Genomic DNA, 23,251 nt, shown 5'->3' with positions numbered 1-23,251 from the left:
TCAAGCAGTTTGAATGCCTGCTTTTATGTATTCCTGTCTCTCAGTTTGACACGTCATATATGACAGGGCACACGGATACCCTTGCGCTATTAAATCGTGTCACCCGTTTTTTATTTTGTTTTTCTTCTGCTATCCTTCTGCTCGGCTACATTTTGCTCACTGTCTGTGCTGCTGCCGACGTTTCACCTCTTATCTGCAGCAGCCGTGCATGGGAGCCTGGTTCGTAGGTGTCTTCCCATGAGGAGGAGAGCTGGTGGTATGTCTGTTGCATCTATCGGAGTGGCTGGCGAGTTTAACCGCGTCGGGTGCGGACCACGCTGCTGTACTACCCGTTTAGCAGTTGTCACTGCGCGTTCCGCCGCGCCGTTAGTTGAGTGTGTGCGAACGACCAGACAGTCTGTGGGTAATCCATATGCCGTTGTCAACTCCCTGCATTCAGGCGCTGCGAACTGTGTTCCTCCGTCAGAGCTCGGCATAACAGAAATACCGTTAAGAGATTGAGAAGGCCTTCAGAATTTGTGGTTTGAGGGAGCTCTTGTATCTCTAGGCAGCGACTCAGGATACCCGCTGTAACTAAGCAAGCCCTGCCGTCGTGGGAGAAAATGTCGCACGTTGCGACGTGCGACCATTGAGTTATTGGTACTACTGACGGCAAAAGCGGCTGCCTGTATTGTGTTGGCGCCTTCCTCTGCCAGAAGGTGAAGTACTCCTTCAGTTCTTTGGGCATGTTCGGCCACCAAACGCTGTTACGCGCGCCGCGCGCGCTCGTCACACTTGCTGAGGCCGAAATGGCCGTCATCATGCAGCTTGTTGAGGATATCCCTCTGTAGCGTCGCAGCAATAAGTCGCTGTCCATTCATGTTAAGCGGCCCAAATGCCATGTGAAGGATGCTCGGTTGACCGTTTCTGCACGTAAGGAGGAGCCAGGTTTTCGTCTTTGGCTGATTCTTGCCAGCCGTGCACAATCTGCTGTGCCACTTGCTGTGAAACGGAATCTTCCTGCTGCGTCTTTATAATTTTCACGAGCCTCTTTGGAGTTGCAGGCAAGTCTCTCATCACACTGACGCAATGCTGAGGTATCTCGACTTCGCGCATCCGCGTATACTGGCACCTCGACGGCGGCTCAGTCACGCTCTTGATGTTAATGAGCGGAGTCAGCGCTTTGTGATCCATTTCCAACTTAACTTTCGAAAGTCCACTGAGAAACGTGCGAAATTTCGGGCGAGTCCACGTTACTGCCAATGGCTCTGTTTCGACTTGTGCCATCGGCTCTCGACATTTGATAGCGTGCGGCTGCAGGATGTCGCCGGCTGGAGTCGCTGGCCGCGACGCTCCAGTATGCAGCCACCAATCCCAAACCAGCTGGCGTCAGCGCTGACAATGGTCTCCTTCCCGGGATCAAATAACGCTAGGATTGGCGCGTTGGAGGTTAACTGCTCCATCAGCGCTTGCTGCTGAAGATGAGCCCACGTCCAGACGGCTTCGTTCTTTGGGAGGTCGTTCATTGGCTTCAGTTTGGACTGGATATACTTATTAAATCGGCGAAGGTAGTTGATCATTCCTGAGACCGCAGCTTCAATGTCAATGTTCGAATGACCAAATTTAATTTTAAGTCAAAACGAGCAAAGCGAGCCAGCAAGATGCCCGGGACATTTTAGCCATCCGAAGGGCTCGACGTTGCTAGCCCTCAGCACAGGTCAGTCTGGAGGAATCGTTTTTAAAGGCACAGACTAGCATCGAACCTCCACAAAGAAGAGGGCGAGGTACAAAAATCGGCACAGGGTCTACAGCGTGGAACCCGAAGCCGAACATGTCATCCAATCATTGGTTATCAGAATAGATGAAGCGCCTTATTTGACCTTTAGAAGGTTATGGTGACAATTATCATGACGGTGACAAATATCAATCTTGATTTTTACGTTTGAATCAGCATCAAGGATTACGGTAGTTGGTATGTTCCTGAAAACAAAATGATGACTTGGGTCATTTTAGGTCGTTGGCTTACTCTGACCTTTATGAAGTTTACGGAAGATGTATAACATGGTCCATATTATCGATACACTCAAATGAGCAGCCGAAACTACTTCAAGGCAGGCTTTAGAGGAAAAATAGGTTGCTTTTTACCTTGGTCTGACCTTCATACGTGACCATAGGTCAATGGAATTTGCAAATGCAATTGTCGTGTTGCCTAAGAAACTATCTCAGAGATGTATGGCTTCGTCTAACACTTCGTTGTTGCAGCTAATTGAACGATTCCCTAAAAATCATCTTCGCTGAATCCATGCCTTGACTGCGACCTGTCGTAGGCTAGCGACCTTACTGGGTAAATTATAATTGGTGATAAGTGATACTGACGAGTTGGTACTTACTTCTCCGCGACGAAGCTTTTATTTGACAATTCCTGTAACGCAAAAATGTTAACGACTAATTCTTTTCCCGTGACAAAACCTCTCATACAAAACCGCATGTGCAGCATTCCTTCGTACGCAGAAACGCCTACCGTATAAAACTCAACGCGGCTGAATTGAGACAGAAGTACCTGTTGAGTATTGCTTATGCGAACACAACAACCAGAGTCAAGATTTGGTTTTCAAGTTAGGAGGCAATGGTTGAACAAAAGCAGCTCCGATAAGCACTGAGGAAGCCCAATGTTCGGACCACGAAGCATATGCTCCGCGCTGGCGGTGCAACCCCATCGAAGTTATCCACGTTAGAAATTCGGCGGCATGGGTTTTGTTGTGTAGACGTCCATTCATGGAAGTTCTCGCATTCGAGCTAATGTCACGTGAATATTTTTGTTAAAAGCTTCGTTGCGGATAAGTGTTTGCGCTGAAAGGCAATCTTGGAAGCTTAGTGGTTAGCAGTCATAGCCTTGAAGTTCTGTCGCGGAACCCGACCAACCTGCTGTTCATTGTGTCAGGGGAAACAGACCCGCTGGTGGATCGAGCGGGGGCGACAGTCAACGATAGAGACAAAGAACCTCTCGCTTGCTAGGGCAGGCCATCTTGTATGAAGTTCCGAACTATATGTGCCACCTTTGGAGTTTACCCTCCTCGGGACTTGATGCTAGTCGACCCTTGCTGAGAGTAGGACAAGAGTGCATCAGAGATACATTGCAGTAAGTGACCCATGAACAACGTGGTGCTTCCTCGCGTGATACGAACGGTTCACGTGGCGGTCATGTTACAAAGCTACTTCTTGTGACGTAGGCAGTGACAACCGCCCACCAGCACACACACAATTTGGAAACTTGCAGGCTGAGGGGACCGCGAAAGTGGACTGTGACAAACGCAGGCGCATGCTAGATTTTTTAGCCGGTTCAAGACCAGCTCACAGATTATGGGATCCAATTCGGCTAAACTCATAGCCGTTCCAATACGTGTTTGATACAGCTCAGTTCAGACCCATTGCTTGCGTTACAGCTCTTAAGAAAAAAATGTGCCGATTTCAGCGACTAACGCGGCATGCCGTCCATCTCAGCACACTGCAATGGCATGCAAGTTTTTCGGGACGTGACGTTTTTCTTCACCATGTTACCATTCTGCTTTTACCTGTATGGCTCACCGACAAGACATTACTAGAAACGATCCGCTTACGATTCAGATAATGAAATTCAAAGAGGATGTGTTTCAGCTCATGGCTCAAAGCGGTATTTTCCTGACGAACTGACTCAGCTAGCGGCTCACCCCAACACCGTTAGGGCGTGAGTCAATGCACCAAGCTCGTGATTAAGGTCGCAACCCAATTCGTGATTTAGCTAGAGTCGAACTCAAGCCTGAACAAACGTCCAGTTAAAAAATGCTGGACAGATAACCCGCCAGCCAAATAACGCCGCCCACTTGTTCTGAATGGGGTCTTCCTCGCACGTCTTAGATCACTTGTGCGTCGTTTATTTCCAGACCACATTAATACGGCAGGGCATGCAAACATTGCGCACAGTCTTGCTAAACAAGATAGACAATAGACACACTCGGAATGCCGCACCCTCGGATAACTCCTTGGTAACATCACAGATGATACAAGCCCAGCAGTGGCGGCCGGCGGCGAGCCGGACCTGCATCGCGGCTCACGCACGCCGCGTGGCTAGATGGCCGTCTGAGGCGTGCTGGGGCTGCGACCAGGCCAGGGCGCCGGCAGAGCCGCGGCCTCGCTGAGCACGGACGAGCCTGGGGTGGCTGCCGACCAGCCCCTGTGCAGAACCCGCCGGCCGGCGGTCGATGCAGCCACAACGTCCCCGTCCCTGCCACAACGTCTCGACTAAACGCATCATTGAGACAAAACCAGGCTACAGAGATGACCCTCATATTGTCGGTAAGTGCACACCTATACAGAGCCGAGCCCAGCCGGCTCCCATAACTGATATGACATCGGCGGCGCCCGTCCCAAAAGGACATAGCAGGCGCGTGGGCACAGACAAGGTATGTACATGCATCCCAATAACGGCAAGAGGTGTGGAAAAGGCGCCGCGCCTCCAGCATCCCACCACTCGGGTGGAGCGGCTCCAAATGTCGGCGCCGCCCGAGATCCAAGCATCGTTTCAGCAGCAAACGCCGCATCACCAGTTTCGCGGGTCAAGGTCACAGATCAGCGGGCCCCACAGCACTTGAATCCCTTTTGCTCCAACCGTACATCAAGGATTGCTCCTTGGCCCTCTAACTCGACCATTCTGCGTAAAAAAAACATCAGAAAATCCACGGCATTGCCTTCTGAACGAGTGTCGCCTCCCGACAGGTGTGCCTGGTTTGGATAACGTCAGCAACGTCCACTAACGCCACCCAGAATGAATGCAAGACAGGTACGACGTAAGAAACCAAATGTTCGTAAGTAAAACCACATGGGAAAAACAGATTGTCAGAATGAAACCCTGACAAGAAAGGCAATTCATACGAGGCCATCATGATCCCGGAGGAGATGGTGCTCAACACCACCGCCGCAAGTCAACTATCAGAACAGAGCGCTGAGACTGGCACCGCCTCCCCTCCTCCCTCCCCGCCCTCCCCCCCCCCCCTCTCCAGCGCTCTGTCGACCAGCTGCGCTGCTGCACCTTCTGACTCCCCCACGACCCGCAGACGGCCTTCACAACCCCTGACCGGCGCCGGCGGGCGACCGTGCACGACCCCACACCATCCCGCGCCGCCCGGCTGTCGCCCGCCAGCTCTCTCGGCAGCCGGGACACGTCAGCGAAGCACCAGTGTTGCGCGGGCGGGGCAGGCGGGTCCAGACGCCGCCGCGCCGCGGTTACGGCGCCCTGATTTTCAAATTTTGGTGCGCATGATTTTTTACGACGAGGTGCAGGTAGCCTGATTGTCCGGTCCAAAGCGTAAGCCTGTGATTTAACCTTGCGCCAGAGCACGCCACAAAGAGTGCCGGGAGAGCAGCCACCACTCCGACGAAACCTGCCACGATCTCGGAAGTGTGTCCAACGGGTCGACGCGGCTACAGGCGCCGGTCGGACGCGCCGCGTCGCGACCGCCGCCGCCTCCCGCTCGGCACCAGGCGTCGCCGCCCGGCGGACGGTAGTAGGGGTCGAGGGTGGCGCCGGGTCGGACACGCCGCGTCGCGACCGCCGCCGCCTCCCGCTCGTCACCAGGCGTCGCCGCCGCGCGGACGGTAGTAGGGGTCGAGGGTGGCGCCGGGCCGGATGCGGAGCCGGGGCGCGGCGCCGCCGACGCGCTGTCGCCAGGGGTTGAAGTCGTGTTCTCAGGCGGTCTGCGAGTCGACCGACTGGGAGTTGGTGAGCAGCCTGTAGCAGGGCCGACAGACGGGCGCCGGCGAGCCCTGCAGGTGGCCCGGCAGCCGCTGCCACCGGTCCAGGCAGCGCTGGCAGAAGATGTCGCCGCACCGCCAGCAGTGGAACTGCCCGGCCGGGCGCATGGTCAGCTGGCACGCTCGCCACGCCCCTCCCCCCCCCCCCTCCCTGCATACACACCTCACCTCATGCGGACATGTGGACACCGGCACAGTGCGAACTTCCCACACAAATGTGGATTTCGTGTGCGACAGAAGCGGCAGTCGATGAACCAGCGTTTTGATTTCAGGGCCGACTTTTACCTAATACGAGAGCACACCGGCTAAGCTCCACACAACAAATGCTTCATCGCCGTTAAAAGGTTTGCGATCTTTACAACAACGCTACACACTAGTTGGTGCATATGCGTTATGCGTTAGCCATTGTGGTAGGCCAATGAGGTACCCAGTAGTCATATCCGTGCCCAGTCGGCAACGGATCTATCCAGTTACTCCACGGCGGCACCGGCATTAGCACTAGCACCGGCACTGGCACTGGCACTGACTCTGACAACAGCACCGGCACCGGCACCGGCACCGGCACCGGCACCGGCACCGGCACCGGCACCGACACTGGCACTGGCACTGGCAACAGCACCGGCACCGGCACTGGCACTGGCACCGGCACTGGCACTGGCATTGGCACTGGCTCTGACAACAGCACCGGCACCGGCACCGGCACCGGCACCGGCACCGACACTGGCACTGGCACTGGCATTGGCTCTGACAACAGCACCGGCACCGCACCGACCCAAGCGTGGCGGTCGGCGCCCCCCTCACCTTCTTGCTGAAGTGGTCGAATGAGGTGGTGCAGCTGCACTCGCGTACACCCCGCGGCGAGACCCAGTCGACGGCCACCGAGTCCAGCTCCCGAGTCAGCTGATCGACGCTGAGCGGCGGCAGCTGGAGATTGGCGTTCACCTGTCGACCCGGCCACGGTCACCGCCGGCCCGGCGAGGTCACCGTCCAGCCCAGCACAGACAATGCCAGTCAAACAGTCACTTTGATCTACCGCCCAGGCATTCCGATCAAAAACAATGAACAAATATTTGCAAGCAAAAAAACGGAGGAATGAATCCTTCCGACATCTAAAACCAATAGATCGGCAGCACCCAGGTTAAATTATTAGCAGACGTGTACAATCGAAAGAGTAGCATCAGCTGTAAAATGACATCAAATGACATCGCAGGCAAACTGAACAAACTGAGGTAAACCGGGCGGGTTAGAGGCAACCCAATCCTACGGTTCTCTTTTGTGAAACGCGCGCATTCATCAGCCAAAATCCACACTCAGTTTGCTTGCGTCGTAAATGTTATCGTTAAGCCATGCCCCGGCCGGTAACCATGGGGTTTATTTTCACGCAATGCACGATGCCCCTCTTTAGCCGAGCACACCTTGGGCATATCCGTTTGCGATCTGATGGTATTAGATGTATATGAATGCATCCGTCTGTGGTGCGCTGCTTCTTGTAGACTGAAAGCTACCGCAGTTTCTACGATCAGATGATAACAATACCATAAAAAACGCGGACAACCGCTGATCCCATGTCCACTAGTCAGCTAAATGTGGGCTTTACCTCTAGTCCCACGCAAAAACAACCCACCGATGTATTCGATCACACAATCACAACATAAAAAGGAGCCCTACAATTAATGTAAAATTTTCCCGAGTTTTTACGTCACAGTTTTCTCATCATGTTTGAAGGATCAGGATCAACAGCTTCTCTCCAGAAAAAAAGCAGCTGGCTGATCGCAACAAGAGGCTTTCTCAGATAACCAATTTAAAATGCGGGGCTGGGCTTTGTACTGCAGCGCCGTGACGCGAATGTTGCGCCGCAAATCGCCGCCCTCGTGATTCGTGACCAAGTCATTCGCCGTCACTCTAACTGGCCGGCTCTAAAAGATGGCAATACCCGCACCCCACGCACCACCGGCGTCGGTGCAGGCCATTGCCAGAGGGCACATTTGCCCGGTAGGCTGGGCCGGGCCGACCTCACCTGGTCGTTGCTCGGTAGGCTGGACCGGGCCGGCCTCACCTGGTCGTTGCTCGGTAGATTGGACCGGACCGGCCTCACCTGGTCGTTGCTCGGTGGGCTGGACCGGGCCGGCCTCACCTGGTCATTGCTCGGTAGGCTGGACCGGGCCGGCCTCACCCGGTTGTTGCCCGGTAGGCTGGACCGGACCGGCCTCACCTGGTCGTTGCTCGGTAGGCTGGACCGGACCGGCCTCACCTGGTCGTTGCTCGGTGGGCTGGACCGGACCGGCTTCACCTGGTCGTTGCTCGGTAGGCTGGGCCGGGCCGATCTCACCTGGTCGTTGCTCAGTAGGCTGGGCCGGGCCGGCCTCACCTGGTCGTTGCTCGGTAGACTGGACCGGACCGGCCTCACCTGGTCGTTGATGTGGCGCCGATCGGCCAGCTTGTCAGCAGTGGCGGCGCCGTCGGCGCTCTCGCCACTCTCCGGATCGGCGTTGTTCAGTCGACTCTCCAGCTGGCCTATCCGCTGCAACGCGCCGCGAACGGTCACGCACGCGGCGTCGGCCCGGAGCGTGCCGACAGCTCGCACGCCTGCCCCTTCCCCCCCCCCCCCCCCCCCCGGGCCACCAGCAACAGCAGGCTGGTCACACGCCCGCCTGGAGCGGCGACGGCGGCCGCCCGCCCCGGGTCCCCACACGTCTGCAGCCCCGGGCCACAAGAAACAACAGCAGGCTGGCCACACGCCCGCCTGGAGCGGTGACGGCGGCCGCCCGCTCCGGGCCTCCACACGTCTGCAGCCCCGGGCCACAAGAAACAACAGCAGGCTGGCCACACGCCCGCCTGGAGCGGTGACGGCGGCCGCCCGCTCCCGGTCTCCACACGTCTGCAGCCCCGGGCCACAAGAAACAACAGCAGGCTGGCCACACGCCCGCCCGGAGCGGCGACGGCGGCCGTCCGCTCCGGGCCGCAACAAATGGCGTCCGATCGAGCCGAACCCAGGACGAAGCTCCCCTACCGGCCCCATACAGACAAGCGCACTGCTCTCCAGGCGGTGGCTATAGCAGACGCCGCCGTGTCCTGAGGTCGGCACGCCTGAAAGCCTAATCTCTACACAAACGGACCGCAGACCTCGAGTCAGCGACGGCAGACCCGACCACTAACTTATCCTACCCACGGGCCAGGGACCCTGATCCATCACGACAGAGCCGCCGCCTACCTTTTCGAGCAGGCGGATATGGTCCCGCATCGACTGGTTGTGGTCCGACAGGTAGTTGGCCACCTCCAGCAGGCACTCGCGTGGATGCACGCCGAACTCGAAGCGGGAGTACATACCGCGCCAGAACCTGGCCAGCGCGCGGCGAACGGGCACGTGAAGTTAGCTGCTTGTTATCGGTCACGGTACGGTCCTGCGCTCCATCCGGAGAGGCACCAATATGGCAGCACGACGACAGAGTCGTGCATAGATTTTCGTCCCAGTAGCTTTTCTTTTAACTTAGTCACAAGAATTGCCTCCTCAACTGGCAACTGGATCTGACAACCTCCAAAACAAACGTTGGTTACATGGACGTTGACGGGCACTTTCCAGCCTCAGTATTAACGACGAAGCACGCGACTTTGACCAGGAGCGCAGCAACATCCGACTCAAAGCGCATAAGAGCAAGACCCAAGCCCCGCGGGGGCGACGCTCGCCGCCGACGACGCTCGGTTGGCGGCACGCCAAACCACGCCTCCGAGCACACGCTCGCCCCACCCGGGGCCCGCGGTCTGCAAAGCCAGCGGACACTCACCGGACAACCTGGGGCGGCAGGCCGACCTTCAGCGCGCCCGGGAAGCGCGTGGGGTCGAACAGCGCGTTGGTGTACTCGCTGAGGTGCTGTGCCGTGAGGCCCCACAGTGAGTACGTGCGCTCCGACAGCCTGAGGCAAGGCAACAACGGCAGCGTCAGGAGGGCCAGCGTTCTCCGGGGGTTCTCTTGGAGATCTGGAGGGGGAACACCGTGCATGTGGAAGGCGCGGGGTAAACGAAGACAAGGTCGGAGGCCAATGCCCCACCAAGTACGTTAACAAGCCCATGTCAAAGACTTTCGCCGCCGTCCGGAAGTGAAGCGTTACTTCACTTGCGGTCATTCTCTCAGCAGCGAGCTCGGCGGCGTTTCAACCCATACACCCCGCGTCCGGCCGCCGGCCGTGTCCCGGGTTCCGCCGGCGGGGCAGGCCACGCCTGCCGCCGGGCCCTCGACCGCCGTCACCCGCTGCCGACTCACCGCAGGTCCTGCCGGTCCTTGTGACAGTTGCCGATGAACGTCCCGAACTGGCACGAGAACACGTGGTCGTGCAGGGTAAGCAGGTACCGTTCGTTGAACTGGAACGCCTGGGGCTGCAGCTGGCTCAGCTGCCACACCGCATCTGAGGCGGAGGTGGACCACAGCTGCTGACTCAACTCGACACTGACTTAACACAGGGTTGGAGATGGACTACAGCTGCTGACTCAACTCGACGCTGACTAGGCACGCGGTCGGAGTTGAGCTACATTTGCTGATTCAATCCGGCACTGAACACAACACACCCACACTCACACCCACAACACACCCACACCCCCTCCCCCCCCACACACACACCCACACCCACACCCACACCCACACCCACACACATACTAGACACTCGACACCGACTGACGCAGGGTCACGGTAGGACGTCAGCCGTCAGAAGCGGAGGTGGAGCATGACACGGATGTGCCAGCTGCGCACAAGCCGAGACAGCGGGACTCGGTTTTGGAAGGACACGACAACAGACAGTGGCCGGGCCCCACGCTCCTGTAGCGGGGATCTCGCAGTAGGACATATAGAACAACAGGGAGCAGCGCTTAGCCGTCACAGGTAACAATCACGACACTGAGTCACGATCTCCGCAATGTGCACCCACCGATGAACTGCGTGAAGATGGGAGAGATCTCCTTGGGGTCCTGCTGGATGAAGCCGCAGCGGTCCGTGAACTTGTGACCGTGCGCCAGCCAGCACTTCTCGATCAGAGCCTGCCGGGCGGCGGAGGCCAGAGCCGTCAGAGCTGGCCGCCGCTCACGGAAGGCACAGCCCAGCCCACCGAGCGGAAGAAAACAGCACACATACGTGCAGTACGACGCACACCAATGTGACAAAACAAGCCCAAGGCCTGTGGCAGACTGGTCTCCCTGCAATAGGGTCCGATCGTTGTAAGCCGCCAGTCCAGGGAGACTGGTCTGGCTTTGCCGAGGGAACCGCCAGCTGTGCCCCGGCTGCCGCGGGAGCGGTGGCGGGCGGCGAGCGCCATCTGCCGCTCACCTGGAAGCCGTGGATGGTGCGGTAGTAGGGGTCGAGCAGCAGCTCGGCGAGCGCGCACGTCTGCGAGGTGCGGTCCCAGCCGTCGCTGCAGTGCACCAGCACCGTCACGCCCTGTTCCACCGAGGCGGCCACGAACTGCGCCGCCTCCAGCGTCGAGCGCACGTGCCGCAGCCAGCCGCTCGACTCCAGGCCCGACAGGAACGTCGACATGGCCGACGTCTTGCTCTCGCAGGCTGCCGGGTACGCGGGCGGGGGCGGTCAGCGGCGGCGGCGGCGGCGCCGCGGGGGACGGTCGCGGCCGGCGGCATCCGGCGCCAACATGGCAACCGTCTGGCAACGATGCATTGTCACGACTCTGACGAACGGGATGTCACCTGGGAGGTACGCGACCCTGGTGGAGACTTTGGTCGATTTGTGGAATACGATGATTTGATTCATCCGGACTAGTGAGGTCTTTTTGAGCCGCCAGTTTAGTGGAGTGCACAAACAAAGCATCGTAGCCTTATATTTCTTATAAAGCTGACGACAAAGACAAAACATTAGCTTCTTGCCAAGAGCTTTCAAACTATCAAACATATGGCCATATCCAAAAACGGGCACTTACTTTCCACCAGTTTATTTAAGCTATTTCGCATAACATGAATATTTTCGATGCCGAAGAAGTAGAACTTGATATTCTGGTAGAAGTTCTCGTTTTCGTAGCCTTTCCCTGACGCTCTATTTGCCATAGCGTTGATCTGCAAACCACGGGGAAAAGATAGACCAGGCTCTCATAGTCGGATGCTCAAGCAACTTCACATATCAACTGATGGCAAAAATCAACAGGAAACGGGCAAAAGGCTCGGTGAGCCTTGTGCCCGCCCGCTCCCCATCCCCCTTGGTCACGGCTCGCAAATGTGACAGGAGAACACGCAACCCAAGATCGTGCATACTGATTCCAACCGTTCGCTCTGTATGTCCCACTAGCCTCATTACGACATACTCACTGAATTCCCCTTCTGTCAAGCGCCGCACAACAGCACACGTCATCCACGTCACACGTCATGCGCAGCATATGTCATTCACTTAACACGTCATCAACAGCACACGTTACCCACGTCACATGTCATCCGCGGCATACATCATCCGCAGCACATGCCACCCACTTCACATGCCATCCACAGCACACGTCACCCACGTCACATGTCACCCGCAGCACATGTCACGCACAGCACAAGTCACACGTCATCCGCAGCATACGTCACCTGCAGCACACATCACCCGTGTCACACATCACCCGTTCACATGTCACCCATGTCACACGTCCCCCGCGGGCGGTTCACTCACCTTGGGCCGCGTATCCACGACATACATCAGCTTCTCTGACGGGTTGGTGCCGCGTAGCAGCTCCAGCATTTGCTCATCCTCCAGACAGCGCGCCTTGAAGCCGGACAGCGGCTGACTGCACCGACAGATGCTGGCCTGCGACAGCGCAGGGCGCGTCCGGTCAGCGGCCCGGCGGCAGGCGTCCGGTCACCGGCCGCCCCCGGCGACTGCCTGACTGAAGTCTGCACGAGCAGCGCGGCGGCGACGGCATGCGCGCGCCACCAATCACGAGATCACGAGACGCGCCTCCCTGGCGCCACGTTGTGCCCACCGCGCCGAACTGGACATCTGACTGGTCACAGCACAGCGAGTCATGTTTTGTTTCGACAACTGCCAAAGGACCAGAAGCGCACGTCTTGCCCGACAACTGCCAGCGACGCACGCAGTTGATGCGGCGGTGGCAGTCAAGCGCCCACCTGATTCGAGTGTAGGTAGCTGAGCACCGGCAGGCGGCCCTTGCTTCGGAAGCGCGAGCAGCCGAGCAGGACGGCCGTGCTGGCGGCGGCCGGCACGCAGAGCAGCGACGGGTACGTGTCGCACACCTCGTATGCAGCGTTCATGTCCGTCAGCGCCCATACGTCGTTTGGTACGCCCATCCGCCTGCCGCAGGGCACGCGGCGTTCCTTACAGCCGGCCGGACGCCAGAGGCCGCCAGCAACCGGCCGTTAATTGTGATGCATGCCTCACCAAATGAGTTCCTGTGCAATGCACGCCACTGAACGCAATGACCGCGAAATGTGACACGTGGCCTTATGACGCCATGAATTATGCACGTAAACTACGTGAAAACACTTCATGATCAGCTTTAATAAGCACGGGACCGGACAGACGGCGCCACCAGGGAGCCGCCACATGATTGACAGGTCAGAGACTGGGGCGCCGGCGTGATGAGCTGGTCGGAGCCGGCACTGACCTGAATTCGTCGCTGAGGTCGTACGTGTCCCAGCCGTCGGGCTGGCGCAGCTCCGTGCTGCGCGGCGTGAAGTGGAAGCAGTACAGGTCTTCCAGTTCCACTAGAACGGCGGCGGAGCGTCAGGGTCCAAGGCCCAGCACACGGTCGAGGCGCAGTACCAAAGAACGGTGCAGAGCTGGCTGTAGGCGAGCCTCAGCGCGTCAGGCAGCAGAGAACGGCGTCACGTGCTAAGTACTAGCGAGTTCATCAAGCGCGGATGTTTGGAAGTGTCGGGGCACGCTTCAATGCCGATATCTACCAGGCGTGGCACGATCACAGCCCTTCGCCTCCACGGTCGGGCGTCCGAACACGTGGGTCAAATGACGTACCCCACAACCTCCCATCCTCATCGCCAGAAATAGAACAACTTCACGTCCAGCGAATTCAAGCGGCACCAAACGCAAATGAGCCTGCATGCACGGCGTTGAGCGCCGCCGAACCGAGGCCGGCGCCGGTGGAGCACGGCACCTGGCTGCGACAGCTGCTGCAGCGACGTGAAGATGTCGTGACAGTCGGGCTCGCGCTGAAACACGAACGTGGCCGAGCGGAAGTTCTTGCAGCGCACGAGCAGCGGCGAGCCGCCCGGCGTCAGCGGCAGCTTCTCCACGGAGCCCACGTGCATGTGCGAGATCTGCGGCGCGACCGACCGCGTCCGTCAGCAGCGCGACGCGACGCCGGAACGGCGCCGCCGGCCGCGCGCCGCTGCCAGGCACGCTGGCGCCACAACAGCCTGCAGTGGCCACGGGGTCACGAGCCGGTGAGAAACGGGGCGGGCGCGGCAACACCGACGGGAAACGCCGTGGCGCCCGACGCTATCACCAGGCGTTTGTTGTCGCCTACACGTCTATCGAAGTGAACCGTTAAAATAGCAGAATATTATCACTAACAATCTCACCAGGGTCAGTTTTACCAAACACAGCTTAGGAATAGGAACGAGGCGTGCAAGCAGGAAGCTACGTGGGAATGTCGGCGCGCCTGCGGATACGCCAGCTCACAACCCTACCTGTGATCGCATATAAACAATGGCACGACGTGGACTATCATCAAGCCCGACTGCCCTTCCCCTCCTGTCAAAGCACGCTGCACGGCTGCCTAAAACCCCCGTCCCTCGTGCCATAGCGGGCCGGCTCACCCAAGTCTCCTTCTTGTTGCGCGGGTCGACGAAGATGAGGTGGGTGGCGGTGAGGTAGAGGGTCCCCGGAGCCGGTTCCGCGGCGGTGAAGCGCTCCAGCATGCGCACCTTCTCCACCTGCGGCGCGGCGCGTCCGTTAGGCGCCCACCAGGGGCTCGCTGGGCCGGCCCGCGCATGACGCCACCGCACTGCATGGGCTCTGACCACGCGAGGCGCCTCACCTTACGCCACTGGGGTGCAACACGATGGATGGAACAGGCATGTGTGCTTGTACGACTACACGTGCGCGGCACAAAACTGTCGCACAGACCGCATTCAATTTCTTCTGTAAACAAAGCATCTATAAAAATTCAGCATTAACTCCAGGATTTAGACAAAAGAAAAGGTTAGTTGAAAAATCGTCGCATATCCGAAAAAACTATCAATTCTACCAAATTTCAGGAACAACAGCACACGTTTCCTGTGCGCACTCACTACAGCATGAAGTAGAAGTCTCCGGTGTAGTTTGCATCAGTTGTATAAACCAGCAGAGATGGACCTGGATCCCAAGGGTGGATCTAGGATCCCATAAGCTTCCATGCATATGGGATCTGGGATATTGGGGGGGGGGGGGGGCCACCAGGCACACATCTGTAGGCCAGATCGCACACTGGTAACGCCGTCAGACAGGTACGACATAGTCACCCTGGCACTGGCGACAGCGGCAGGCCACGCCCGGCGCCCCGCCCCACCCTCCGGCCGGGCAGACCTCGAGCGACCGAGCCGGCGCACCGGCCCGCCGCGAACCGGGAGCAGCGGCCCCCACCCACCTTGGGCTTCTTGATGATCTCCATCGTCTGCTGCTGGTCGCGCACCCCCGTCTCCACATCGTTGTTGCCGGGCAGCAGCTGAGACAGCTGCCGCCCGACGCCTTTGAGGAACTGGTCCACGGTGACCCCCTGCGGCCCCACCGACCCTGCGGGCAGTGGCAGGCTCGGCGTCACTGGCTGGCGCGGGCCGGACTCCGGATGCTCGCTGCGTGGCGCGCCTCACACTCCTGCTCCCTCTCTCTCTCGCTCTCTCGCTCTCTCTCGCCCTCTCTCGCTCTCTCTCTCTCTCCCTGACTAGCTTGAAATAAGTGATTTAAAGATTCCAGTTGAAATTGTACTGAAAAGGTTGGAGTCAGATGTATTTCTACTGTGCCTCGATGACAAGAGACCCCATTTATGCGAACTGTGCACCTCAAACAATATTATGATGCTCAGCAACAATGGAAGCAGGGCTGTCATTCCTGGACAAGGCCCATAGGTCACAGACTTCAGGTAGTGACCCATTTCTGTGGATCTTGCAGTTCAACCTGTAGCCATAACTGATCACAAAGAACATAATTTCAAGCTATTTCTAGGTGTGCTATATGAAAATAACAGATAATAATCAGCTCCTAACCACTCACCACATGGTTTGATTACAAAACATGAAATGTCAGCCACCTTCAACAAAAACTCCATTAGTGGTCATCCCTAACAAAGTAAAGCAGCTATAACACATGGTCTTCTGGCACTGCTCACTGTTCTTAATGGACAAGGCATTTCATACATTTTTTTTCTCATTATCCATTAGCACATTTGGTTCTCCACCTTTAACACTTTTAATGATTATGTGAAGCAAGAATGAAACATGGTGTGCATTTTTTGAACTTCTTGAGCAACAGATGCAAATCATTCAACAAATCACTTATCTTAACAGGCCACAGATATCTGTCATGGTGGAACAGCAGACATGGGTTCTATTAAAAGGGCCTATCCCAGTAAGGCACACATGTGTGAGTCATGTGAATAGTCCAGGGCAGAGTCAGCCAAGAAGGAAGAAGCATATTTGACATGGAGGATCTCTTGATGACAACAAATACTCCAGCCAGCACCCACAGGCAAGCCAGGTGGTGAAAACTGTCAATGTCAAAGCTGCCCTGAAGGGAGACCAGAGAGTCAAATTCACAAACAGGGGCTGGGAGATGTCTATCACTGCTGTTTACTGTAGCATCACTCAGTAGGCCCTACAGCATACAAAGGGGTCACATAAGTCACACTTCAGTAAAAATAAAATAGCAAGATGCGAGGGTGAGAGCTGTGCTGAAGCATAATGATGTAATAATTGGGGGAAAGGACAACCATAAAGAGGTCATTTGGAGCAACAAGGGACCAACACACACCCCACAAATCACCAGAAAATGGCTTCTGATGAGGCAGCCTTCATCTGCACACAAGATAGCATGCCCACTCACATGCCACAGAGAGCCCAATGGTGGCACTAATGGACCCATCAGTGATCCTGGGACAACAGTTCCAGGGTCTTCCTGACCATATCTCCATAAAAAATATGCTGGAAATCCTGCAGGCATATCCCAAAAAGATGAGCTACTGTGAGAGGACCTTGAAGCTGGCAGCACTGCTGCAAAAGGAGTAGGTGGCCATTTTACACTCCATGCTCAGCTAGTTGGCAGAAAGGGGGCCAATGGGACTGCCAACTATGTCAGATAAAATAGGGAGAGCAGCAGTATATGGGAAAAAACTAAATGTCATGCAATGCCACATGGATGTGTGCTTTTTGGTGCATGCTATACCATCCTATCATAGCAAATGGTTGCAAACCTTATGTTAGAAATTATGCCTCAATGAAGTGCTGCTGAGCAGCTAGTAAATAACTAAAGAAATCAAAATATCTTTCTGATGATTTTACACACTCATAACCTCAATGTGACAATTCTGTCCAGCAATTACACAGAAATAAGATGTGCACACATGATACTGGTAGTGAGTTTTTGAAGTGTGATCAATTATTGAACCATATGGCAGTGTATCTGGTAACATTATATGGGTCTGCCTCATTCAGGACACATCAAAATTATCCTGATATTAAACTATCAACTAGGCCAGTACTTGGTGTGTATTCTATCTGATTCAGCATATTCAGTATATATTCATTTCAGTGATAATTTGTGTATGTTGCAATCATTTTGACTAGCAGCAATCATAAATATGTTTTTTTGCAGACTGGACAACTAACAAGTGTACCTAAGTATTTGCCAATACATATGATACAGACATGCAGTGATAAGGGCATGATAAAGACAGTGGAAAATATGCTGTACTTATGCATAATATGGAAATTTCTTCATCCATATTGCAATCATTTACTTGAACTGCATTATATTAAATGGTCATGTCTCCACATTCATAACATTCTAAACAAGTAAGAGACAATTAAATTGCATACCTGCTTATGTTTTGCATAAATCATCTATGACCTAAGAAATAGTGCCAAATGTATAATTCATAGTAATAGTCAGGAAAACTTGCTTGCATTTCATAAAATGCAATTAGTCAATCCCACATTTCTTATATCTGTAACTCTTTAACAGTTCTTTACTAGCCTCATAAAGTGAACTGTCAGCCATCCTGCAGATAATGGTAGCTTGGGAAGTATGGTACATTCAGGATGCCAAAGCACCTAGACACCTGAAATCCCCCATAGTTCACAGGCTGTTTGGGCAACACATTTGCAGACATATGTGCATGTTCAAAACATTTAGAGCTAAGCACAGTCAATGAAATTTATGCTTCATCATGAAATATCCTTCCATCAAAATAACCACAAAAATATTTATGCTCAATCAAACCTTGTGTTACCCTGCAACCATGCTCACCTTTTAGCAGACAATACAGTCCAGCTTGAAAATGCATGGCAAACAACATTTTCAAACATCAAGATGGAACTTAATGTACACCACAACCAATACACACAATAGCAAATCGCATCCATATAACACACAAATGTCACTGAATAACCAGATAGCACACTAAGAAACAAACAGCCCAAAAAGCATTGAGGCTAGGAGTAGCTCACCTATATCTAGGTTCAACCTGTCAACCAGAGGGAAATCTTCCCGTGGATGAATTCAGGCGTTCGGCGCGTGTCTCGTATGGTCAAATACTTCCAGACCTTTTCGGACTTTACCACAAAGGACGCCGCTTATTTACACTCACGCAACAATGGCACGATGTGCCAAGGAGCTCAGCCACCTACACCGTCCCCAACCAAATCCGAAATGAACTCTAGATCGTCGGTCCGCGCGAAATCGATTCACTCTCCGAGACCGCGGAAACCCGCGTCTACGAACACTGCGTACCAGACGGTTGCAGAAGTGACGCCCCTGTGCGCATTGTTTGCGTATATCTGGAAGCATCAGCAGTCAGCTGAATCAAATGTCTGGAGACTTTCTCTCCCCAGACTTTCCAAGAGTTTCTCGGGCTACGGTCGATCCACCTAAGCCGCAGCACTGCAATATCGCATATGTTGTGTTGGTATAAACCTTACTCTGTAATGCAAAATCAGAATCGCGTAACGTGGCAAAAAGTTGGCAAGCGAGTCATTCCGCCTATGGCGCCACGCAAGGGCGTTTCCAGTTTTGCCGTTCATGTGCGGGTGGGGCGCTGTTTGGAATCGAGAGAGCTGGAACCATCCACCCCCCTCACTGGCGACGCCCATGGATAAACGACCTCTGTTTGGTCACATTATGACATTAGACGAAGAAACGTTTAAAAAAATGGGCGTGACAAACCCCATTTCGCGAACGATTTTTTCATACAGCGCCATAGCGTGCATGGAAGGTGGGGCTAATGCCCTGCCTCCTCGGAAAGTGAGGGTGCGCGACACCTACGGACCGTACAAATTCCAACTCCCCTGGTTGTGACACTGAATTGCGCGATGGCATTAAAATCCCGCCCTACTCGGGTTTTTTCAAGTCTGACTGCAGTGGCATTCGACAATGGACATTTCCGGTGGTGACTGGCAGAAAATTCTAGCTGACACGTTATCTTCCACGGCAGCATGGTCTGCCACGTCCGGGATCGTCGGAGCAGGGGTCAAGCATGTTGTGGATAAGACACTAGCAGCACAACTGGTGGCACCGCTAGAACGGTCTTCGAGCTGGCAGCGCAGACTCCCCCGCTGCCGCTGTTTCCCCGCCGCCTGTTCGAATATAATGAAGACCGTTACCAGTGCGACACTATCAATGCCTAAGGCTGATAGCTGGTAAGGCTGGTAAACCCTTACCAGGGTTTAAGGCTGGTATCCAATGCCCATGCGTGTAGGCTATCGCTAGCAACAAACCTTTAGGTGTTTTTTCGACCTTTAGACACCTGCACTTGTCTTCTGCGGATGGGAAGCATGCATTTGCCGCATTTAATGACGATCAGTTATCAAGCCAGCCCACTTTTTGTTACCAACAAGACGGGTGCAGTCAATATAACCCTGCATAGGGGTTCCTCTGTCTGGCTTGCCGCTACAAACACGTCGATGCTCTGAGCACGCTGCTGCGTTCTGTTAAAGGGGCGCTAATTATACAAGCGTTCTTAAGCGGAGTGCCCCAAATGCTTCTAAGATTTGCTGGCGGGATTGAAAACACCATCGCTCTTCATTTTGTTATCGCACAGAAATGGACGCCAGTCACGTTATCTATTGAGAACTATAATATTGAAGATTGAAAACTACAAAACACGCACACAGCTGCTGTGATTGCATTATGTTCAGTCTGGAACGAAGTCCATATTTTCCTTGAGAACTTTATGTGTTGAAGCCAAACGTACAGAACTGGTGAAAAACCAATAAATCGTCGTGGTTGACGATGGGAAGTTCTAATGGCACACGGTCGCGAAAACCCTTTGCTAGGAAATTACTACCAAACAGGGTGAAGCAATTCGGCCTTCAAGCAGCCTTACGACGTCGGGACGTAGGAGTGGAATGAGCTGAACCAATAGCGCGTACAGAGGGGGGGGGGGGGGGGGGCACAAACGAGAGCCCAAAGAGCCCTTCGAAAACTACAATTAAGGATCCGATTTAAGGACCAGAAAACCCAGCCAGGGGTATTATTCAGGGGCCTCGACCCGCAGGAACGGGCCCTCAAATGCCAGCCAGAGGGCCTGTGCGCCGACCAGGGGCCCACTGAGCCAATAGGGGCCTATATTTCGGTCAGACGCCACCAGTAGCACACAGTCGGTTCCGTGGCGGCAAGGGCCTAGGTGCCCATTCCCCAAGCAGGGACAAAGTCGGAGCCAGCGATTTACATTGTTTGCAGCGCTACAGCTCCTAACAGGAGCCCTGTCTTGTCAAAGGGCCCCGAGTCGGCCAGAGTCAGTGTTCAAGAAGGCCCCGAAAAGCCCAGGGGTCAACGGGTCCGACGGTCTAGGGCCCGGTTGGAAGGTCTACGGGCATAAGGGACTGGTCGGGGTCTTATTTAGGGGCCAGGCCTGCGAAGACGGCCCTCAAATAACGGTCAGAGGACCCTTTACCCCGATCGGGAACCCCCTGAGTCGATATGGGCCTATATGTTCGTCTGGTACCACTGTCCCACATGTTCGGCTCCGTGTCCGTATGGGCCTGAGGACCCACTTCCCAAATCAGCTACAAAGCCGAGGCCAAGTGATTTTCACTGGTCGCGGGCCTTGTCAGGGGCCAACAAAGCCTAACGGAGGGCCCTGAGCTCGCAAGGGCCCGAGACGACCAAGGGAAGTGTTTGATGAGGCCCGAAGAGGGGCCCGGGCGGCCCGCCCGCAACCGACCATCAAAGCCCGGTTGAAGTGCATAAGGGCCCGAAGGACGTCAATAAAGAATCGCGGCCCGTAGGGTCATGACCTGAAATATCAGTCTGAGGTCCTCCTGCACCGTTTTAGGAACCTCTGAGACAACGCAGGTATCCAAGCCTGTCAGAGACCACGATCACGGAGCAGTCGGCTCCATGTCATTCTGAGCTCTTGAGACCCATTTCCCAAACAGAAACGAAACCGGGTTTTGCGATTAGCAGTGTTCGGGGTCCCTGACTTAATGAGGGGCTCCTGTGTCAGTCCGGGCCACAGTGCCGAATAGGGGCCGTCTGGCAGAGTGGCCCCGCGTCGGAGCGGTGCTTGAGGAGACCGGAGAGGAGCTGAAGGGTCTCTCGAGGCCAAGGATCAAGGGCCCGATGGAAAGGCTGAAGGGTCCGAAGGGATGGCTGCAGGTCACATTAAGGGTCCCGCCTATGGGGCCGTGATCTCAAATGTCAGTAAGATGATCTTTTGCAATGATAGGGACCCCTCAAACACTCAGACAGCGCGCTCCTATATTTCAGCCAGAGACGACGAGCAACGAACAGTCAGCTCCGTGCTGGACGGAGCTCTGGGAGCCTATTTCCCGAGCAGGCACAAGGCCGGGCCTGCGATTTACATTGGTCAGGCTCTTGTATCGTTCAGGGGCCCACAACACCTAACAGGGCATGCTGTGTCAACAAGGGACCCCGAATCGGCCAGGGGAAGATTTGCGTAACAGGGCCGGGGACGGGAGCCCGAATGGCCGAGGATCTCTTGCGTTGGTCGGGCCCGTCTGGCAGTTGAGGTGATAGAAGAGTCCTGTGTCAGTCAGAACCCCCCCCCCCCCCCTTCCGAGCGGTGGGCCCTCCAACGCTTTTCCAACATCGACCCGTTAAACCCAACTGGAGTCCATGTGTCAATTTTGACCACCTGCGGTGACCACGGACGTTGCTGCGTTAAGAACGGTTCATGTGTCGAGCATGTGTCAGCTGCGCGTGCCAGAAGGCCTCCCGCGTCAGGGAGCGAACCAATGCGATATGATGTATCCCTCCAATGACCTCCGGATAGGCCGCGGGACGCCGCCCATGTCGCCAGAATGACAGCAAAAAAAAAAACAACAACAACAACGAAACAACAATAACAAAAAACACGCCGCGGTAGAACAGAATGGGTCTTCACCTCTTGACCGGGAACAACACTGTGCCCCGTAGTGCTGTTCTCGAGGGGCCCCTTAACCGGACAGATGTAAGCGGTCTCATGAGTGCTGAATGGAGTGGGTCGAAATGTGTTCAAAACGCACAAGGCTATCCCATGTTTGCCTGAGAACGTTTATCATTTTGCAGAATCATCAAGTGAGACAAAACATTTGAGCCTGCGCGCCGGGTGCCGTTAGTGTAGTGGTTCACGCGCCTGCGTTAACCACTGCGCGTCTGGGAAACCGACGTTGCGCGGCCCACGGAGGCTACAACGCCTGGTGTCGAGTTTTGCTTTCGTTCTTAAGATACGCGAATGCGCATCCTCGAACCTACGCTACAAAACTTGTGCCGCTACTCAGTTCTGACTGAGTATTGAAGATATCCAGACAAACGTGGCCTGGCCATGTTAATACAAACTGCTGGCCCATTTTGATCTTCAGTGTACATTCGCAGAATCCTTGCTATTTTTGAATAACCCAGATAAAAATTGTGACAACGTTTCTGAGTTACATTGGTTATATATATATATATATATATATATTATATATTATATATATACATATATGTATATAAGAAAAACATACCCTCAATAACAAAGGGGTCATATAAGATGATATGATGTATGTATATATTATAATATATATATTATATATATATATATATATATCTATATATATATATATATTATATATTGGCTTGGCATTTAGACTTGGCAAGGTGGGGGGCACAATGTTGACAAAGGGTGCCCTGACAGTGAAAGCCTTTGCCCAAAACAATATATATATATAATATATTATATATTATAAATTTTGTTTTGGGCAAAGGCTTTCACTGTCAGGGCACCCTTTGTCAACATTGTGCCCCCCACCTTGCCAAGTCTCTTGCCGCGCCCATGAGCTGGACCACCAAAAGAGGAACTAATGTGTAGTG

At 54.7% G+C, this 23,251-nt stretch overlaps 1 protein-coding gene across 1 annotated transcript; it reads right to left on the bottom strand.

Moving 5' to 3' along the window:
• Positions 1-5,029: 5,029 nt before the first annotated feature.
• On the bottom strand, positions 5,030-15,466 carry LOC119102016 (myotubularin-related protein 8). Its single transcript, XM_037225393.1, has 15 exons — positions 15,336-15,466; positions 14,527-14,643; positions 13,863-14,025; positions 13,356-13,455; positions 12,859-13,042; positions 12,404-12,538; positions 11,682-11,814; positions 11,078-11,310; positions 10,683-10,791; positions 10,025-10,166; positions 9,549-9,677; positions 8,978-9,104; positions 8,174-8,287; positions 6,568-6,708; positions 5,030-5,856 (listed from the first exon to the last, which is right to left on the bottom strand). The coding sequence occupies exons 1-15, from the start codon at positions 15,357-15,359 to the stop codon at positions 5,701-5,703; spliced, it is 2,007 nt and encodes a 668-aa protein (XP_037081288.1). The 5' UTR covers positions 15,360-15,466; the 3' UTR covers positions 5,030-5,700.
• Positions 15,467-23,251: the final 7,785 nt, after the last annotated feature.

The sequence above is a fragment of the Pollicipes pollicipes genome, unplaced genomic scaffold (assembly GCF_011947565.3).
Source record: "Pollicipes pollicipes isolate AB1234 unplaced genomic scaffold, Ppol_2.1 Scaffold_531;HRSCAF=599_pilon_pilon_pilon, whole genome shotgun sequence".
NCBI classification, from domain to species: domain Eukaryota; kingdom Metazoa; phylum Arthropoda; class Thecostraca; order Pollicipedomorpha; family Pollicipedidae; genus Pollicipes; species Pollicipes pollicipes.
Note: the sequence above shows the minus strand (reverse complement) of the source record. Positions and strands in the feature narration are given on the sequence as shown.